Genomic DNA, 18,753 nt, shown 5'->3' with positions numbered 1-18,753 from the left:
GCCAAATGGTATATGAGCCCCAGGTATGCCATTAGGGAGTTCATTGTGCCTGGGCTGCTCTTTGGAGTAAGTGCTTTGTTTTTCCTTCAGTCAGTTGCAGGGTTCTTTGGGCAGGTTGGAGTCTATGGATTTCTAGATTTTAAGTGCTTGGAAATCACTTACTAGAGGGATATTTAGCAGAGGTTGCTGGCTCACTTGTTTTTGGAATGGTGGGATCCACTTGTGTTTTTGGGTTATATTTGAATCTCTAGACGTATGAAGGCACTTGTGTAACTCTCCAGAGGACTAAAAAGAGCTTGATTACACACTGCAAGAGGCTTGACCATGTAGGCGCAGTATTACCAAGAGACTGAGCAGGGTCGTATCAGAGTTACCTTTTTCATCTGTAAAGGGTAAGTCTGTGAATACCCCTGCTGGGGCTGCTGTGTGTGCATGGCTTTTTGGCATTTGTGGAGCTCAGTTGTTTTTTGTGTGTGTGTATGTTATTACTTTTTTTCTTTTGAGAGCCAAGTAGTGTGTGTGCTGAGCGTGGTTGGCAGGAGGAGGTGGGGAATTGTCTGGCAGGGGAGCTGTTCAGGACTGGTAGGTTTGGTTTCTAGGAGCGTGCGGCATCCTTCCTGTGCGATGCCACTGGTTGTTGGGCAGGAATGTTCCAGCTCGTGTGTCTTAAACAACGTAGCTTGTGCAGTGTGTGTTGTCTGGCCTGGGCAGAGTTTGCCGCGGCGCTGTGAGCGAAGAATCTCAGTTCGAGCTGGTGAGCAGCTGAAGTAAAGGAGCTGGGAAGAGAGAGGTATTGCAGCAGGTACGCTGTGGCTGTGAGGTGCCTCAGGGTGTGCTTTTCTCTTGTCTCTGCAGGGGCTTCGTGCAGTCTTGGACAGGCAAATGCCCGTGTCATGGAGCAGTGAGGGAAGGTGAGAGTTTTATCAGCCTGGTGATCCCTTATCTGAAGCAAAGGGAAGACGTTTGGGTGTTTCCCTCTGAGGGTCTGTGGGGAGGCTGTTTGGGACAGAGGAGCAGTGTGGCAGGTGGATGCTTGCAAGCACAGTGGTCATTTTGTCCTTCTGTGTTCCCAGGTGGCATGGGTGGTGGTGGCCGTTCCTTTCGAGCTTGGATCTAACTTGCAGGTACAGAGGCAAGTGGACTGCTGTTTTGAAACTAAAACATTAAATATGGGGTGACTTCTGTTGTTGAGGGATGGGTGCTAATGCTGTCAGCTGAATGTTTGTCTTCTGACTGTGTTTTCCTTTGTTCAGGCTGAAACGCAGTGTGCAGTACAGGATGTCCCGACCCGAGCTACCTCTGGAGTGACTCTGGTGAGTGATGAACAGAGGTAGCTGTTATTTTTGGGGTGCGGTTGTCGCTGCACTTATTTTACTACATCAAATAGAGTAAATTCCAGTTTCTCTTTTAGAGGTGCTCTAGGCGGCTTCAGAGAACGGGTGGAAGCATCTGCCATGTGGGGTAGGTAAGCAGCTGAGGTAAAGGAGGGGATGAGAGTAACTGTCCTGAGGGTGCAGTGGCTTTTATTGCTGTGGTTGCTTTCTCTTCTGCTTATCAGGTGCCAGAGGCAAGGTGGGCTGTGATAGTCTTTAGAATAGGAGCAAAGCAGGTCACTGGAATGCTGTTTGGTTCCTGAGAAAGGTGTTGCAGAGGAAAAAGGTGGTCTGGCATGGCAGCTCCTGATGGTGGTCTTCTTCAGTAGGTGAAGCGGTGCCTGAAGCCCCATCCCGTGTAGCCTGAGCACGCCTCGCTGAGGTTGAAGCCTGCTTTCCAGCAGTTTCCAAAACTGTGTTGAGGCTGAAATGATGTGTCTGTGTTTGGGTTGGGGTTCCACCTTGGTGAGTGTAGGGATGAGTTTTAAGCTGGTGCAGCAGAGGGCCAGGCTCTATTGTCCTGTAGTGTGTTTTGACCCATCAGCATAGCCTTTTGGTTTTCAGATAGCCTACTCAAGTACGTGAGTTTTTCTGCGAGTGATGTTATTACATGGAATTGATTTTTTTTTTTTGTTTTGGCGTGTGATCTGTTATGCTCCTAGATTTTTCTTTCTATGTAAATAAAGGTTTGAGCTAAGTCTAGCTGAAAAAATTTCAGTTGCTTGGTCGTATTGTCCTTTCAATATTCAAAGCTGCAGCAAAAGCATGGGTATTGTTGCTTCTAGAAACACCCCAGTTCTCTTGTCTGCAGTCTGCATGCTGTTGAGCTAAACCAGATTAAAAAAAAAAAAAAAACCCACAGCTGCTGCTGCTTGTGCTCTTTCTACTTTCTTGTGCTTTGCCCCTCCCCTTTCCCAGGTGATTGGGTTTGGGTGCTGGGCAGGGCCAAATGGTATATGAGCCCCAGGTGTGCCATTAGAGAGTTCATTGTGCCTGGGCTGCTCTTTGGGGTAAGTGCTTTGAAGGAAAAACCTTCAGTCAGTTGCAGGGTTCTTTGGGCAGGTTGGAGTCTATGGATTTCTAGATTTTTAAGTGCTTGGAAATCACTTACTAGAGGGATATTTAGCAGAGGTTGCTGGCTCACTTGTTTTTGGGATGGTGGGATCCACTTGTGTTTTTGGGTTATATTTGAATCTCTAGACATATGAAGGCACTTGTGTAACTCTCCAGAGGACTAAAAAGAGCCTGATTACACACTACAAGAGGCTTGACCACGTAGGCGCAGTATTACCAAGAGACTGAGCAGGGTCGTATCAGAGTTACCTTTTTCATCTGTGAAGGGTAGGTCTGTGATTGGCGCGGCGCCGCCCGGGCACATTTTGGCGCGGCGCCGCCCGGGCACATTTTGGCGCGGCGCCGCCCGGGCACATTTTGGCGCGGCGCCGCCCGGGCACATTTTGGCGCGGCGCCGCCCGGGCACATTTTGGCGCGGCGCCGCCCGGGCACATTTTGGCGCGGCGCCGCCCGGGCACATTTTGGCGCGGCGCCGCCCGGGCACATTTTGGCGCGGCGCCGCCCGGGCACATTTTGGCGCGGCGCCGCCCGGGCACATTTTGGCGCGGCGCCGCCCGGGCACATTTTGGCGCGGCGCCGCCCGGGCACATTTTGGCGCGGCGCCGCCCGGGCACATTTTGGCGCGGCGCCGCCCGGGCACATTTTGGCGCGGCGCCGCCCGGGCACATTTTGGCGCGGCGCCGCCCGGGCACATTTTGGATCTTAGATCGAGCTAACGAGCAGCTGAAGTAAAGCAACTGGGGAGAGAGAGGTATTGCAGCAGGTACGCTGTGGCTGTGAGGTGCCTCAGGGTGTGCTTTTCTCTCGTCTCTGCAGGTGCTTGGTTCAGTCTTGGACAAGGAAATCCCCGTGTCACGGAGCAGTGAGGGAAGGTGAGCGTGTTGTCAGCCTGGTCGTCCCTTAACCGAAGTGAAGCGACGTAGTGGGTTTATGTGGCAAGGTTTTGGTAGTAGGGGGCTCTAGGGGTGGCTTCTGTGCGAAGAATCTAGAAGCTGCCCCATGTTAGGTAAGGGCCCCGCTGCTGAGCGGAGCCAATAAGCGATGTTGTTTGCGCGTCTGTGAGAGCATATTTAAGACAGGAAAAAAAAAAACCACGTTGGTCCATGCAGCAGCTGGGAGAGCAAGAGGAGTGAGGAACAGCCTTGCAGGCGCCAAGGTCAGTGAAGAAGGAGGGGGAGAGGTACTCCAGGTGCCGGAGCAGAAGTCCCCTGCGGCCTGTGGCGAGGACCATGGTGAAGCAGGCTGTCCTCCTGCAGCCCACGGAGTACCACAGTGGAGCAGGGTTCCGTGCTGCAGCTGGTGGAGGAGACCACGGTGGAGCAGGTGGACCTGCACTGATGGAGGCTGCGGCCTGTGGAAGACCCTTGCCGGAGCAGATTCCGGGCCGGACCTGTAGACCGTGGAGAGGGGACCACGCAGGAGCAGGTGAGCTGGCAGGAGCTGCTGCCCGTGCGGGACCCAGGTTGGAGCAGTTTGCTCCTGAGGGATGGACCCCGTGGTATGGACCTACATCTGGAACAGTTCTGGAAGAGCTGCTGCCTGTGGGAAGGTCATGCCAGATCAGTTGACCAAGGACTGCATCCTGTGGGAGGAACCCCACAGCACAGGGGATGAGGGCGTCCGAGAAGGAGTGGCGGCAAAGAAGCGCTATAGACTGACCATAAACACCGGTCACCTGCACCGCTGGGGGGGAGAAGGTGGAAGAGGGTGGTTGGGGGGGGAAGGTGCTTTTGGTTGCTTTCGTTTGTTTCTCGCTTCTCTACATTGTGTAGTAATAAGCAATAAATCTTTCTATCTTTCTATGCTGAGTGTGTTTTGCCTATCACGATATTTACTGTGTAATCTCCTGGTCCTTATCTAAACCCTTGAGCCCTTTTTCCTTGTGTTTTCTCCCTGTCCTTCTTTGAGGAGGGAGAGTGAGAGAGCGGTTTTGGTGGAGCTCGGTCGCCTACCCCTGTAAAACCACCACAGGGGAAGATGCTCAGGTGTTTCCCTCTGAGGGTCTGAGGTGAGGCTGTTTGGGACAGAGGAGCAGCGTGGCAGGTGGTGGCTTGCAAGCACAGTGGTCATTTTGTCCTTCTGTGTTCCCAGGTGGCATGGGTGGTGGTGGCCGTTCCTTTCGAGCTTGGATCTAACTTGCGGGTGCAGAGGCAAGTGGACTGCTGTTTTGAAACGAAAACATTAAATATGGGGTCACTTCTGTTGTTGAGGGATGGGTGCTAATGCTCTCAGCTGAATGTTTATCGTCTGACTGTGTTTTCCTTTGTTCAGGCTGAAACGTAGTGTGCAGTACAGGACGTCACGACCCGAGCTACCTCTGGAGTGACGCTGGTGAGTGATGAACAGAGGTAGCTGTTATTTTTGGGGTGCGGTTGTCACTGCAGTTTTTTTTAACTACATCAAATAGAGTAAAATTCCAGTTTCTCTTTTAGAGGTGTTCTAGGTGGCTTCAGAGAACGGGTGGAAGCATCTGCCCTGTGGGGTAGGTAAGCGGCTGAGGTAAAGGAGGGGATGAGAGTAACTGTCCTGAGGGTGCAGTGGCTTTTATTGCTGTGGTTGCTTTCTGTTCTGCTTATCAGGTGCCACAGGCAAGGTGGGCTGTGATAGTCTTTGGAATAGGAGCAAAGCAGGTCACTGGAATGCTGTTTGGTTCCTGAGACAGGAGTTGTAGAGGAGAAAAGCTTTCAATGTTCGAAGGTGAAGCAAAAATAAATAAACCACAGCTGCTGCTTGTCCTCTTTCTGCTTGTGTTTTGCCCCTCCCCTTTCCCAGGTGATTGGCTTTGGGTTCCAGGGAGGGCCTAGTGGTCATTGAGTCACAGGCATCCCATCAGAAAGCTCATTCTGCCTGGGCTGCACTTTGGGGTAAGTGCTTTGTTTTTCCTTCAGTGAGTTGGAGGTTTCTTTAGGTGGTTAAGAGTCAATGGACTGATGCGTTTCCAAGTAGAGACCGGTACGCCCATCTTTGTGAGATAACAACTAGTAGGATCTGTTAGAGTAAACCAATCTAGTAATAGGTGCCTGTATTGCATGCAGCTCTTCTTCAGGTGAGTAATTGTTATAGCATGTTTACGGATAGGATGGCAGTGTTACTTTGTGTGTTTACTTTGTGGTTCTGGGTCCCTTATGATTTTTGCCGAATTGCGGGGCTTACTTGTGAGTCTTTGCCTGTATGTCAAATATTATACGTCAAATATTATCAAAGTTACAACCTTGGTGGCAAAGTGATGGAGCAGGGTTTAGGAGATAAGTATCATCGAAGCTCCCTGTGTAAGCATGCGTCTGAAAAGAGCAGCAGTAGGCCTGTAAGGGGTAGTCTGTTTCAGGGTTAGGGACAGTTTGTTATAGTTTTGGAGCTTTTGCCTGTGGTTTGGGTGGCTGTAGAGTCTTTAGACGTTGCAGCCTTCTAGATTTTTAAGTGCTTGGAATTCACGTAATAGAGGTGTGCTTAGGAGGTGTTGCTGGCCAACTTGTTTTTGGGAAATGGTGGGGTACGGTTCCTTTTTTTTTGAGTTATCTTTTAATCTCTAGGTATATCAAGCCATTTGCATAACTGTCCAGAGGCTTCACAAGGAGCCTCAGAACGCATCAGAAGGGGCTTGACCGCATAAGTTCAGTATTATGGAAAGACTGAGCAGGGTCACCGTTCTCATCTGTAAAGGGTAAGTCTGTGATTACCCCTGTTGGGGCTGCTCTGCATTCATGGCCTTTTGGTATTTGTGGACCTGAGGTTGGTTTTTTTTTTTTCTGGCTCTCGTCTCTGTGTTTGAGTCCTCTGCAAGGAGCTGTACTGTTTGTGTGTCCATCACGGATATGACCTCCTCTTTTTGTTTCTTGTAGCCCAGGGCATGGGCACGGACACTTGAATGAGGCCCGAGGGTGAGTGGACGGCAGTGTGGGCCCTGAGTTGGTCAGTGGATTGTGTTGGTCTGCTTTGCCTGTTATGCAGGCCTTGGAAGCACCTTGTGACAGCAGAGTACATCTCCTGCTACGTTCCTGAGGCGCGCCAGGCGTCAGCGGTTCCAGTTCCTGAAATGCTGGAGATGCTCTGAGCACAAGAGGAGCTGGGAGCGTGATGCATCTCCTTGGGATGTTAGGTGAGCGAAGCGGTGGTACTGGGTTGGGGAACATGGGTCTGGGGCTTCTTGGCTGTTGGGGTAGGGGAAGAAAGAAGAGGAGTGGGTATAGACTGTTTTGTGATTTGTCATTTTTGTTTGTTCTTTCTCCTTGGTCTAAGCTACGTGACCTTGGCTCAGCACAGTAAATGGAAGCGCTAAGCCTGGATCGGGAAGGTGAGTGGAGAAAAGTTGGGAAAAGGGCATTGTTTTTGGTTTGGTAGTCTATTGGTCCCACCTCTGGGTGACTCCTCTTTTCCGGGGACGAAGAAGATAGTGGGAACATCCTAGTTGGCCTCTGTGGTCCACCTTGAGGATGGATTGTGACCCCTGAGAATTAAGTCCAGGGGCAAATACTGTGTGTTTGGGGGTGGTTGGCAGGGGAAGGCGGGCAGTTGTCTGGAGTTGGTCTATCTGACTTCAGTAGCAGAGCAGGTCAGTGGACTACTGTTTTGTTTTTGAGGTGGGTGTTTCACTGGAAGACGTTTGGCTGGTGTGCCAGTGCCCGATGGCACTTTATTTCTGCAGGTGAAGAGGAGCCTCATGCCGGAAGCAATGTCCTGGCTAGCCTTCGTGTTCCTTGATGAGGATGGAACCTGCCTCCCGTCATTCCCAAGCTAAGTTGTGGGGCAAGTGCTATGTTTGCTTTCGGGTTTTGAATGCACACATAGGGCGAGGGTCTGTGCTTTTAAGTCATTGCTGTGGATGGGGCCTTTTAGGATTGATCACGGTCAGACAGTGCGTGGGGGCGTGGGATTCTATCAGGTAGGGCTTGAGCACGTGCCAGGCAGGGCAGTTCCAGCTTGGTGTCTGTGTTCTGTGTTGTCTGTGCTGTGCTGTTGCTCCTGGTGCTTGGCAGGCCCTGGGGAAGCCTTCCTGAGGGTGTTGAACATTTGACCTCACTGGAATAATGCTGATGCTCAATCAGAAGCTGAGCATTTCTTGTCTTGCAGTGGGAGCCTAAAGAGATCATTTCTTCTGTGCGTGTAATTTTTTTGTATCAAATGTTTCTTGATGTGATCATCATATGTTACTCGCTCCTCAGGTCTTGATATCCTCATTGCCTTTTTCCACTGGACGGATTAGATGGGCAACTTGTTAGCCACACCAAAGGTCCTAAATGCTTGTTTCATCATTGTAGGGCTGATCTGAGCACGTCTTGTCTTGCAGTCACAGCCTGAAGCGCAGATGTGTTTCAGGTCTTGTGCATCATATTCGGTTTCAGATGGCATCTGTTTCCATCCTCGCTCTTGTAGAAGTCATCTGAGTCGCATCAGGAGCTCTTGCTTGGGAATTCATTTCCTAAGAGATTTCTTCTGGGGTTTGCACTCCCCATCCTTCTGGTCTCTTGTCTTGAAGGCAGGCTTTTTATGCCTCCATCATCCCAGTTCTGGCAGTTGCTTCCAGTCGCATGTCGTGACATTTGAGTCTCTCCTTGGGTCTGCTGCAGAGCACCTGTTCTGACTTGCTGTAGGGCTTCCCTCTGGGAGTCCTCTTTTTTTTTTGCGCCTTGTGTTCTGTGTTTTGTTCGTAATGTTTGTAGCGTGCCTGTGTGTGTGTGTTTGGCCTGGAGCTGTCCTGCCTGGCAGTTAGTGATGGTAGCTAACGTGGCGGTGTACTAATACATTGTCCGGACTGTTTTGGCAAAGACATCCGGTCTGCCTCTGGGCACGTACTGAAGGGCAGCTGGCACAGAGTCATCTCTGTGGTGTTTGGCAAATGTGGAGGGGGAGACCTGAGCTGCTTGCGAGCAGCTGTTTGCATAGTGCTTGAGTAGTGCTAGAGGAGAGGTCTGTCATTGAATCTTGAAAGCTCGCAGATGTGGAGTGTTTTTATTTTTCTCCAGTCCTAGATAAACCTTAGGAGGAACCGGTCAAAGGAAAGAGCTCCTTCTGGAGCTGTCAAGCTCTCGTTCGGCAGCTCGGTGACTGTCTTGATCTACTTCTGGGGTGCCGAGGCAAGTTGTCTGCTGTTTGGAAATGATAAAATTAGCCATGGGGTCCCTTGTGTTGTTGAGGGATGGGTGCTAATGCTGGCAGCTGAATGATTACCTTCTATGTTTTCGTTTGTTAAAGCTGAAACACAGCGTACAACCTGGGACGTCGTACCCAGAGCTGCCTCTGGCAAGGTGAGCGATGAACAAACGGAGCAGTTATAGTTGGGTTGCGGTTCTCACTGTCACTCTAAGTGACCCCTCTTTTCTGTTTTAGAGGTGTTGTAGCTGGCTTAAGAGGGCAGATGGAAGCATCTGCCTCGGGGTAGGTAAGCGGGTAGAGGTAAGGCAGCAGGTGAGAGTAACTGTCCTAGCTGTGCTGCGGCTTTGGATGCTGCCTTAGCCTATGCTTTTCTTCCTCTTTCACAGGTGTCTCGCACAGGCTCAAAGGAGCAAACTGCATTCTGAAGAGCTGCTTAAGTAGGGGGGCTGGTCATGAGCTGGGTTGGAGCGGAATGGCCAAGTAGCACGAGGTGACTATGAAAGGTCTCTGTCTTGCTTTGCAGGTGCCATGGCAGGCTTTCCACAGAAGTGGCTGAGGATTTGAGATGAGGCCGGAGAGTGACAAGGAGCAGCACGTGCAGGGATGGTTTCCAAGCGCTGCGGTTGCTTTCTCTTCTGTTGGTCAGGTGCCACAGGCAAGGTGGGCTGTGACATCAGTCTTTAGAATTGGAGCAAAGCAGGTCACTTGAATGCCGCAGGGCATCTGAGAAGGGTGTTTTAACAGGAAAAGTTTGTCTGGCGTGGCGGTGTCTGATGGCAGTGTGTTTCCACAGGTGAAGAGGTGCCTGGAGCCCCATCTCATCTAGCCTGCACGTGCCTTGAGGATAAAGCCTGCTTTCCAGCAGTGTGGAAAGCACCACCAGTCTGTGGTGCCGGCCCGGCCGAGTTGGAGCATGTGAGCAGCTGAAGAAAAAGAGCTAGTGAAAGAGAGGTATTGCAGCAGGTAGGCTGTGCCTGTGAGGTGCCTGAGGATCTGCCTTTTCTTTTTTTACTTTGGCGGGTGCTTCCTGCAGCCTTGGAGAGGTGAATCCCCACATTGTGGAGTGCTGAGGAAAGGCGAGAGGGTCGTCAGCCCAGTCAGTGTCCCTAAGCAAGGTCCCCCTAAGGCAAGTCCTTGAAGTGTTTCCCCTGGTTTAGCAGGTGCTGCAGCAGGCCTTCCTCAGAATCTGCTGAGGGTCTGAGGTGAGGCTGGGTGGGATAGAGGAGCAGTGTGGTGGGTGATTACTTGAGAACACAACGATCATTTTATCCCTTTGTTTTCCCAGGTGGTGTGGGTGATACTGGCTGTACTGTTGGAGTTTGGACTCAGAGAGGAACGGGTGAGCACAACCGTATATTGCTTCAGTGGTAGTCAGTATTGCGGAGGAGGTGGGCATCAGGGCCTGTGTGCTAGTGAATGCTGGTACGCTGTTTTTGCAGATGATGATAAGCCTGGCCATGGACTAAGATGTCTCTCAGTGTCTGTGCATTTCTTGAGGTGGAGGGAATTTACCATCCAGCAATCTGAGAGCTAAGTTGAGGGGCGCCTGGTATTTGCATATGTGGTGTGGCTGATGGGAGCTGGGAGCCGGAGCAGCATGGAGCCAGCCGGCTGAATATACTTGGTGCCACTGTGAGGGTGGTTCAGGCTGGGTCACCTTCAGGCTGCTTGAGGCTGGGTCATCAGGCTAATAGAAGGAGCAGGGGGTATTTTGTAGTGTGAGTGTACGTGCCAGGCAGGACAGTTCCCATCTGTTTATTTGTCTTGTAGTGCTGCTTCTGCAGGGTGTGTTCTGTGTCATGCACTCCTCGGGTCTTTGTATCAAATGTTTCTTGATGTGATCATCATATTTTACGTGCTCCTCAGGTCTTGATATCCTCATTGCTTTTTGCACTGGACAGACTGGAAAGGCAACTTGTTAGCCGTACCAAAGGTCCTAAATGCTTGTTTTGTCATCATGGGTCTGATCTGAGCACTTCTTGTATTGCAGTCGCAGCTTAAAGCGCAGATGTGTTTCAGGTCTTGTGCATCATATTCGGTTTCAGATGGCATCTGCTTCCATCCTCGCTCTTGCAGAAGTCATGTGGGCTTCATCAGGAGCTCTGTCTTGGGAATTCATTTCCTAAGAGATTTCTTCTGGGGTTTGCACTCCCCATCCTTCTGGTCTCTTGTCTTAAAGGCAGGCTTTTTATGCCTCCATCATCCCAGTTCTGGCAGTTGCTTCCAGGTGCATGTAGTGACATTTGAGTCTCTCCTTGGGTCTGCTGCAGAGCACCTGTTCTGACTTGCTGTACGGCTTCCCTCTGGGAGTCCTTTTTTTTTGCGCCTTGTGTTCTGTGTTTTGTTCGTAATGTTTGTAGTGTTCCTGTGTGTGTGTGTTTGGCCTGGAGCTGTCCTGCCTGGCAGTTAGTGATGGTAACTAACGTGGCGGTCCATCGGTGTACTAATACATTGTCCGGACTGTTTTGGCAAAGACATCCGGTCTGCCTCTGGGCACGTACTGAAGGGCAGCTGGCACAGAGTCATCTCTGTGGTGTTTGGCAAATGTGGAGGGGGAGACCTGAGCTGCTTGCGAGCAGCTGTTTGCATAGTGCTTGAGTAGTGCTAGAGGAGAGGTCTGTCATTGAATCTTGAAAGCTCGCAGATGTGGGGTTTTGATTTTTTGTTTGTATTTCGTTCCCCTCCCCAGTAGAGGGGTAAACCTTAGGAGGAACTGGTCACAGGAAAGAGCTCCTTTTGGAACTGTCAAGGACTCGGTAGGCAACCCGGTGACTGGCTTGATCTACTTTCCAGGTGCTGAGGCAAGGGGGCTGCTGTTTTGAAATGATAAAATTAGCCATGGGGTCCCTTGTGTTGTTGAGGGATGGGTGCTAATGCTGGCAGCTGAATGATTATTTTCTGACTGTTTTCATTTGTTAAAGCTGAAACACAGCGTACGACCTGGGACTTCACGACCAGAGCTGGTTTTGGCAAGGTGAGCGATGAACAGATGTAGCAGTTATTTTAGGGGTGCGGTTGTCACTGCAGTTACTTAACTACACAAAATACAGTTAAAGTCCTGTTTATATTCCAGAGGTGTTGTGGCTGGCTTAAGAGAGCAGATGGAAGCATCTGCCTCGAGGGCAGGTGAGGGGGCAGAGTAAGGGAGCAGGTGAGAGTACCTGTCCTAGCTGTGCTGCGGCTTTGGATGCTGCCGCGGCCTATGCTTTTCTTTTTTTTCGCAGGTGCCTTGCACAGACTCAGAGGGGCCAAGCTGCACTCTGAAGAGCAGCACGAGAAGGGCAGGCTGGTCGTGAGTGGGGTTGGAGCAGAATGGCCAAGTTGCGCAAGGTGACTGCGAAGGGTATCCATCTTGCTTTGCAGGTGTCATGGCAGGCTCTACACAGAAGTGGCTGAGGATTTCAGAAGAGGTTACAGAGCATCAAGGAGCGGCACGTGCAGTGACGGTTTCCAAACGGTATGGTTGCTTTCTCTTCTGTTGGTCAGGTGCCACAGGCAAGGTGGGCTGTGACACTAGTCTTTAGAATCGGAGCAAAGCAGGTCACTGGAATGCCGCGGGGCATCTGAGAAGGGTGTTTTAACAGAAAAAGCTTGTCTGGCATGGCAGTGCCTGACGGCAGTGTGTTTCCACAGGTGAAGAGGTGCCTGAAGCCCCATCCTGTCTAGCCTGCGCACACCTCGCTGAGAATGAAAGCTGCTTTCCAGTAATTCAGAAAGCCAAGTTACGCCTCGGCCTCGAGCATCTGGGGCGTGTGCCTGTGCTTTTGGGCCTGTCTCTAGCGTTTGGCACCTGCATTAGTACTTTCTTGGCATATATTTAGGCTTTTGGGGCCTGTGTCTTGGGGGGGTGTGGAGCTGCTTGTACACCTTTGGGGACTGTGTTTTGGGGGGGGGTGTCAGGGCCTGCATCTGGGGGGGTTGGAAGCTGCTCCTACAGTGTAGGGATCTGTATCTGTGGGGGTTGGGAGTTGCTTGTACACTGCAGGGACTTCCCTCTATGGGGCTTTGGGGCCTGCCTCTGGGGGGGGGCGCTGGTTGGGAGCTGCTTGCACACCCTTGGGGCCTGCATCTGTGGGGGCTTGGTGCCTGTGTCTCTGGGGAGCGGAGGGGTTCAGAGCTGGTTGTACAGTATAGGAGCCTGTGTTGGGGGGTTTGGGAGCTGCTCGTACACTAGAAGCCTGGGATGGGGGGGGAGGTTTGGAGCTGCTTGTGCACCTTTGGGGCTTGTATGTGTGGGGGGGTCGGGTGCTGGTTGTACACCTTTGGGGCCTGCCTCTGGGGAGGGAGGGTGGGGAGTTGCTTGTACACCTTTGGGGCCTGTGTCTGGGGGGGCTTGGGGCCTGCGTCTTGTCGGGGGGGGGGTGTTGGAGCTGGTTGTACACCTTTCGGGCTTGCGTCTGGAGGGGGTTGGGGCCTGCCTCTGGGGGGGTGGTTGTGAGCTGCTTGTATACTGTAGGGGCCTGCTTGTACACCTTTGGGGCCTGAGTCTGGGGTGTGGGGGCGGGGGCTGGGGCTGGGGCTGGGGCCTGGGGCCTGCATCGGGGTGGGGTGGGGTCCAGTTCATGGGGGGCGGGTTGGGAGCTGCTTGTGGACAGTTGGGGTCTGCATCTGGGTGTGGTTGGGGCCTGTGTCTGGGGGTGGGTTGTGGCCCGCTTGTAGACTTCTGCAGCCTGCGTCTGGTGTTTGGTGGCTTTTCTGTAGCGTTTGGGGCTTGCATTTTGGCTTTGGGATGTGTCTTGAGCTTCTGGGGCCTAGCTGTAGTGCTTGGGGCCTGCGTCTGGGGCTTTTCTGTAGCATTTTGGTCGCGTGTTTGTGATTTGGGGTCTGTATCCAGGGTTTTGCCTTTTTTTGTTTTCAGCTTTGTGTCAGTTTCTTTGTGGGTTGCCTGGGGTTGGGGCAGTTTGGGGTTTGGATCATTAGTCAGTGTCATTAGTGTCGGGGGGTTGATATGAAGGGTTAGGGTTGTGGTTAGAGTTGTTAGGGTTAAAGGGAATAAGGATTTTAGGGTAAGGGGATCAAGGTTGTGGGAATAAAAATGTTTTTGCACAGAGTTACATCGTTTAGAGGGAAGGAAGGTAGTATTGAGATATGCTTGCAGTGATAAGAAAGCTTACCAGACGACCTTGTGAAATGCAGACAACCAGAATCCTTAGAGCAATTGGTTGGAAATCACGGTGTAAGAAACATTACCACCTCAAAGAGGAAAACAGTCAAGGAAAAAAGAAAATTGACTTGTAACAGGCCAGCAGCTGTGTATTTTCAGTGAAGCACCGGATAGATTGTGAACCTGGATTACCCAGTCAATGGGGAAACTGAAGCGAAGAATCTCAGAGCTGGTGAGGAGCTGAAGTAAAGGAGCTGGGAAGAGAGAGGTATTGCAGCAGGTACGCTGTGGCTGTGAGGTGCCTCAGGGTGTGCTTTTCTCTTGTCTCTGCAGGGGTTTCGTGCAGTCTTGGACAGGGAAATCCCCATGTCACGGAGCAGTGAGGGAAGGTGAGAGTTTTTTCAGCCTGGTGATCCCTTATCTGAAGCGAAGGGAAGGCATTCCGGTGTTTCCCTCTGAGGGTCTGAGGTGAGGCTGTTTGGGACAGAGGAGCAATGTGGCAGGTGGTGGCTTGCAAGCACAGTGGTCATTTTGTCCTTCTGTGTTCCCAGGTGGCATGGGTGATGGTGGCCGTTCCTTTGGAGCTTGGATCTAACTTGCAGGTACAGAGGCAAGTGGACTGCTGTTTTGAAACGAAACCATTAAATATGGGGTCACTTCTGTTGTTGAGGGATGGGTGCTAATGCTGTCAGCTGAATGTTTGTCTTCTGACTGTGTTTTCGTTTGTTCAGGCTGAAACGCAGTGTGCAGTACAGGACGTCACGACCCGAGCTACCTCTGGAGTGACTCTGGTGAGTGATGAACAGAGGTAGGTGTTATTTTTGGGGTGCGGTTGTCGCTGCAGTTTTTTTAACTACATCCAATAGAGTAAAATTCCAGTTTCTCTTTTGGAGGTGCTCTAGGTGGCTTCAGAGAACGGGTGGAAGCATCTGCCCTGTGGGGTAGGTAAGCGGCTGAGGTAAAGGAGGGGATGAGAGTAACTGTCCTGAGGGTGCAGTGGCTTTTATTGCTGTGGTTGCTTTCTGTTCTGCTTATCAGGTGCCACAGGCAAGGTGGGCTGTGATAGTCTTTAGAATAGGAGCAAAGCAGGTCACTGGAATGCTGTTTGGTTCCTGAGAAAGGTGTTGCAGAGGAAAAAGGTGGTCTGGCGTGGCAGCTCCTGATGGTGGTCGTCTTCAGTAGGTGAAGCGGTGCCTGAAGCCCCATCCCGTGTAGCCTGAGGATGAAGCCTGCTTTCCAGCAGTTTCCAAAACTGTGTTGAGGCTGAAATGGTGTGTCTGTGTTTGGGTTGGGGTTGCACCTTGGTGAGTGTAGGGATGAGTTTTAAGTTGGTGCAGCAGAGGGCCAGGCTCCATTGTCCTGTAGTGTGTTTTGACCCATCAGCATAGCCTTTTGGTTTTCAGATAGCCTACTCAAGTACGTGATTTTTCCTGCGAGTGATGTTATTACATGGAATTGATTTTTTTTCTTGCATGTAATCTGTTATGCTCCCAGATTTTTCTTTCTATATAAATAAATGTTTGAGCTAACTCTAGGTGAAAAAATTTCAGTTACTTGCTTGGTCGTATTGTCCTTTCAATATTCAAAGCTGCAGCAAAAGCATGGGGATTGTTGCTTCTAGAATCACCCCAGTTCTCTTGTCTGCAGTCTGCATGCTATTGAGCTAAACCAGATTTAAAAAAAAAAACAACACAGTAAACAGAAACAAGAAACAAACCACCACAGCTGTTGCTCCTGCTCTCTTTCTACTTTCTTGTGCTTTGCCCCTCCCCTTTCCCAGGTGATTGGGTTTGGGTGCTGGGCGGGGCCAAATGGTATATGAGCCCCAGGTATGCCATTAGGGAGTTCATTGTGCCTGGGCTGCTCTTTGGGGTAAGTGCTTTGCTTTCCTTCAGTCAGTTGCAGGGTTCTTTGGGCAGGTTGGAGTCTATGGATTTCTAGATTTTAAGTGCTTGGAAATCACTTACTAGAGGGATATTTAGCGGAGGTTGCTGGCTCACTTGTTTTTGGGATGGTGGGATCCACTTGTGTTTTTGGGTTATATTTGAATCTCTAGACGTATGAAGGCACTTGTGTAACTCTCCAGAGGACTAAAAAGAGCCTGATTACACACTGCAAGAGGCTTGACCACGTAGGCGCAGTATTACCAAGAGACTGAGCAGGGTCGTATCAGAGTTACCTTTTTCATCTGTAAAGGGTAAGTCTGTGAATACCCCTGCTGGGGCTTCTGGTGTGCATGGCTTTTTGGCATTTGTGGAGCTCAGTTGTTTTTTTTGTGTGTGTATGTTATTACTTTTTTTTTTTTTCTTTTGAGAGCCGAATAGTGTGTGCGCTGAGCGTGGTTGGCAGGAGGAGGTGGGGAATTGTCTGGCAGGGGAGCTGTTCAGGACTGGTAGGTTTGGTTTCTAGGAGCGTGCGGCATCCTTCCTGTGCGATGCCACTGATTGTTGGGCAGGAACGTTCCAGCTCGTGTGTCTTAAACAACGTAGCTTGTGCTGTGTGTGTTGTGTGGCCCGGGCAGAGTTTGCCGCGGCGCTGTGAGCGAAGAATCTCAGTTCGAGCTGGTGAGCAGCTGAAGTAAAGGAGCTGGGAAGAGAGAGGTATTGCAGCAGGTACGCTGTGGCTGTGAGGTGCCTCAGGGTGTGCTTTTCTCTTGTCTCTGCAGGGGCTTCATGAAGTCTTGGACAGGGAAATCCCCGTGTCACGGAGCAGTGAGGGAAGGTGGGAGTTTTATCAGCCTGGTGATCCCTTATCTGAAGCGAAGGGAAGACATTCAGGTGTTTCCCTCTGAGGGTCTGAGGTGAGGCTGTTTGGGACAGAGGAGCAATGTGGCAGGTGGTCGCTTGCAAGCACAGTGGTTGTTTTGTCCTTCTGTGTTCCCAGGTGGCATGGGTGATGGTGGCCGTTCCTTTCGAGCTTGGATCTAACTTGCAGGTACAGAGGCAAGTGGACTGTTGTTTTGAAACAAAAACATTAAATATGGGGTGACTTCTGTTGTTGAGGGATGGGTGCTAATGCTGTCAGCTGAATGTTCATGGTCTGACTGTGTTTTCCTTTGTTCAGGCTGAAACGCAGTGTGCAGTACAGGATGTCACGACCCGAGCTACCTCTGGAGTGACTCTGGTGAGTGATGAACAGAGGTAGGTGTTATTTTTGGGGTGCGGTTGTCGCTGCAGTTTTTTTAACTACATCCAATAGAGTAAAATTCCAGTTTCTCTTTTGGAGGTGCTCTAGGTGGCTTCAGAGAACGGGTGGAAGCATCTGCCACGTGGGGTAGGTAAGCGGCTGAGGTAAAGGAGGGGATGAGAGTAACTGTCCTGAGGGTGCAGTGGCTTTTATTGCTGTGGTTGCTTTCTGTTCTGCTTATCAGGTGCCACAGGCAAGGTGGGCTGTGATAGTCTTTAGAATAGGAGCAAAGCAGGTCACTGCAATGCTGTTTGGTTCCTGAGACAGGAGTTGTAGAGGAGAAAAGCTTTCAATATTCAAAGCTGAAGCAAAAATAAATAAACCACAGCTGCTGCTTCTCCTCTTTCTACTTTCTTGTATTTTGCCCCTCCCCTTTCCCAGGTGATTGGCTTTGGGTTCCAGGGAGGGCCTGGTGGTCATTGAGTCACAGGCATCCCATCAGAGAGCTTATTATGCCTGGGCTGCACTTTGGGGTAAGTGCTTTGTTTTTCCTTCAGTGAGTTGCAGGTTTCTTTAGGTGGTTAAGAGTCTATGGACTGATGCGTTTCCAAGTAGAGACCGGTACGCCCATCTTTGTGAGGTAACAACTAGTAGGATCTGTTAGAGTAAACCAATCTAGTAATAGGTGCCTGTATTGCATGCAGCTCTTCTTCAGGTAAGTAATTGTTATAGCGTGTTTACGGATAGGATGGCAGTGTTACTTTGTGTGTTTACTTTGTGGTTTTGGGTCCCTTATGATTTCTGCAGAATTAAGGCAAATGTTATGAAAGTTACAACCTTGGTGGCAAAGTGATGGAGCAGGGTTTAGGAGATAAGTATCATCGAAGCTCCCTGTGTAAGCATGCATCTGAAAAGAGCAGCAGTAGGCGTGTAAGGGGTGGTCTTTTTCAGGGTTAGGGACAGTTTGTTTTATTTTTGGAGCTTTTGCCTGTGGTTTGTGTGGCTGTAGAGTGTTTAGACGTTGCAGCCTTCTAGTTTTTAAGTGCTTGGAATTCACGTAATAGAGGTGTGCTTAGGAGGTATTGCCGGGTAACTCGTTTCTAAGAAATGGTGGGGTACTGTTCCTTGACCGCATAAGCATGGTAGTATTACCAAGAGACTGAGCAGGGTCACCGTTCTCATCTGTAAAGGAGAAGTCTGTGATTACCCCTGTTGGGGCTGCTGTGCATTCATGGCCTTTTGGTATTTGTGGACCTGAGGGTGTGGTTTTTTTTTTTCTGGCTCTCATCTCTGCGTTTGAGTCCTCTGCAAGGAGCTGTACTGTTTACGTGTCCATCACGGATATGACCTTCTCTTTTTGTTTCTTGTAGCCCAGGGCATGGGCACGGACACTTGAATGAGGCACGAGGGTGAGTGGACGGCAGTGTGGGCCCTGAGTTGGTCAGTGGATTGTGTTAGTCTGCTTTGCCTGTTATGCAGGCCTTGGAAGCACCTTGTGATGACAGAGTACATCTCCTGCCATGTTCCTGAGGCGCGCCAGGCGTCAGCGGTTCCAGTTCCTGAAATGCTGGAGATGCTCTGAGCACAAGAGGAGCTGGGAGCGTGATGCATCTCCTTGGGATGTTAGGTGAGCGAAGCGGTGGTACTGGGTTGGGGAACATGGGTCTGGGGCTTCTTGGCTGTTGGGGTAGGGGAAGAAAGAAGAGGAGTGGGTATAGACTGTTCTGTGGATTGTCATTTTTGTTTGTTCTTTCTCCTTGGTCTAAGCCACGTGACCTTGGCTCAGTACAGTAAATGGAAGCGCTAAGCCTGGATCGGGAAGGTGAGTGGAGAAAAGTTGGGAAAAGGGCATTGTTTTTGGTTTGGTAGTCTATTGGTCCCACCTCTGGGTGACTCCTCTTTTCCGGGGACGAAGAAGATAGTGGGAACATCCTAGTTGGCCTCTGTGGTCCACCTTGAGGATGGATTGTGACCCCTGAGAATTAA

At 50.7% G+C, this 18,753-nt stretch overlaps 1 protein-coding gene across 9 annotated transcripts in view; it reads left to right on the top strand.

Moving 5' to 3' along the window:
* LOC308190251 (uncharacterized protein) overlaps positions 1 to 18,184 on the top strand; it is a 96,545-nt gene extending 78,361 nt beyond the window's left edge. The window contains exons 1-7 of one of the 9 annotated variants that reach the window (XM_080581304.1): positions 11,901 to 11,994; positions 16,307 to 16,434; positions 16,526 to 16,575; positions 16,705 to 16,764; positions 16,867 to 16,914; positions 17,209 to 17,300; positions 18,138 to 18,184. In XM_080581304.1, the coding sequence (XP_080437430.1) occupies positions 11,906 to 11,994; positions 16,307 to 16,434; positions 16,526 to 16,575; positions 16,705 to 16,764; positions 16,867 to 16,875 (336 nt within the window). In that variant the 5' untranslated portion in view covers positions 11,901 to 11,905 and the 3' untranslated portion in view covers positions 16,876 to 16,914; positions 17,209 to 17,300; positions 18,138 to 18,184. The other 8 variants (XM_080581329.1, XM_080581324.1, XM_080581306.1 and 5 more) reach the window with 8 other exon arrangements.
* Positions 18,185 to 18,753: the final 569 nt, after the last annotated feature.

Source organism: Anser brachyrhynchus (assembly GCF_964034855.1).
Source record: "Anser brachyrhynchus genome assembly, chromosome: 2".
Classification (NCBI taxonomy): domain Eukaryota; kingdom Metazoa; phylum Chordata; class Aves; order Anseriformes; family Anatidae; genus Anser; species Anser brachyrhynchus.
This window is presented reverse-complemented; position numbering and strand designations above follow the sequence as displayed.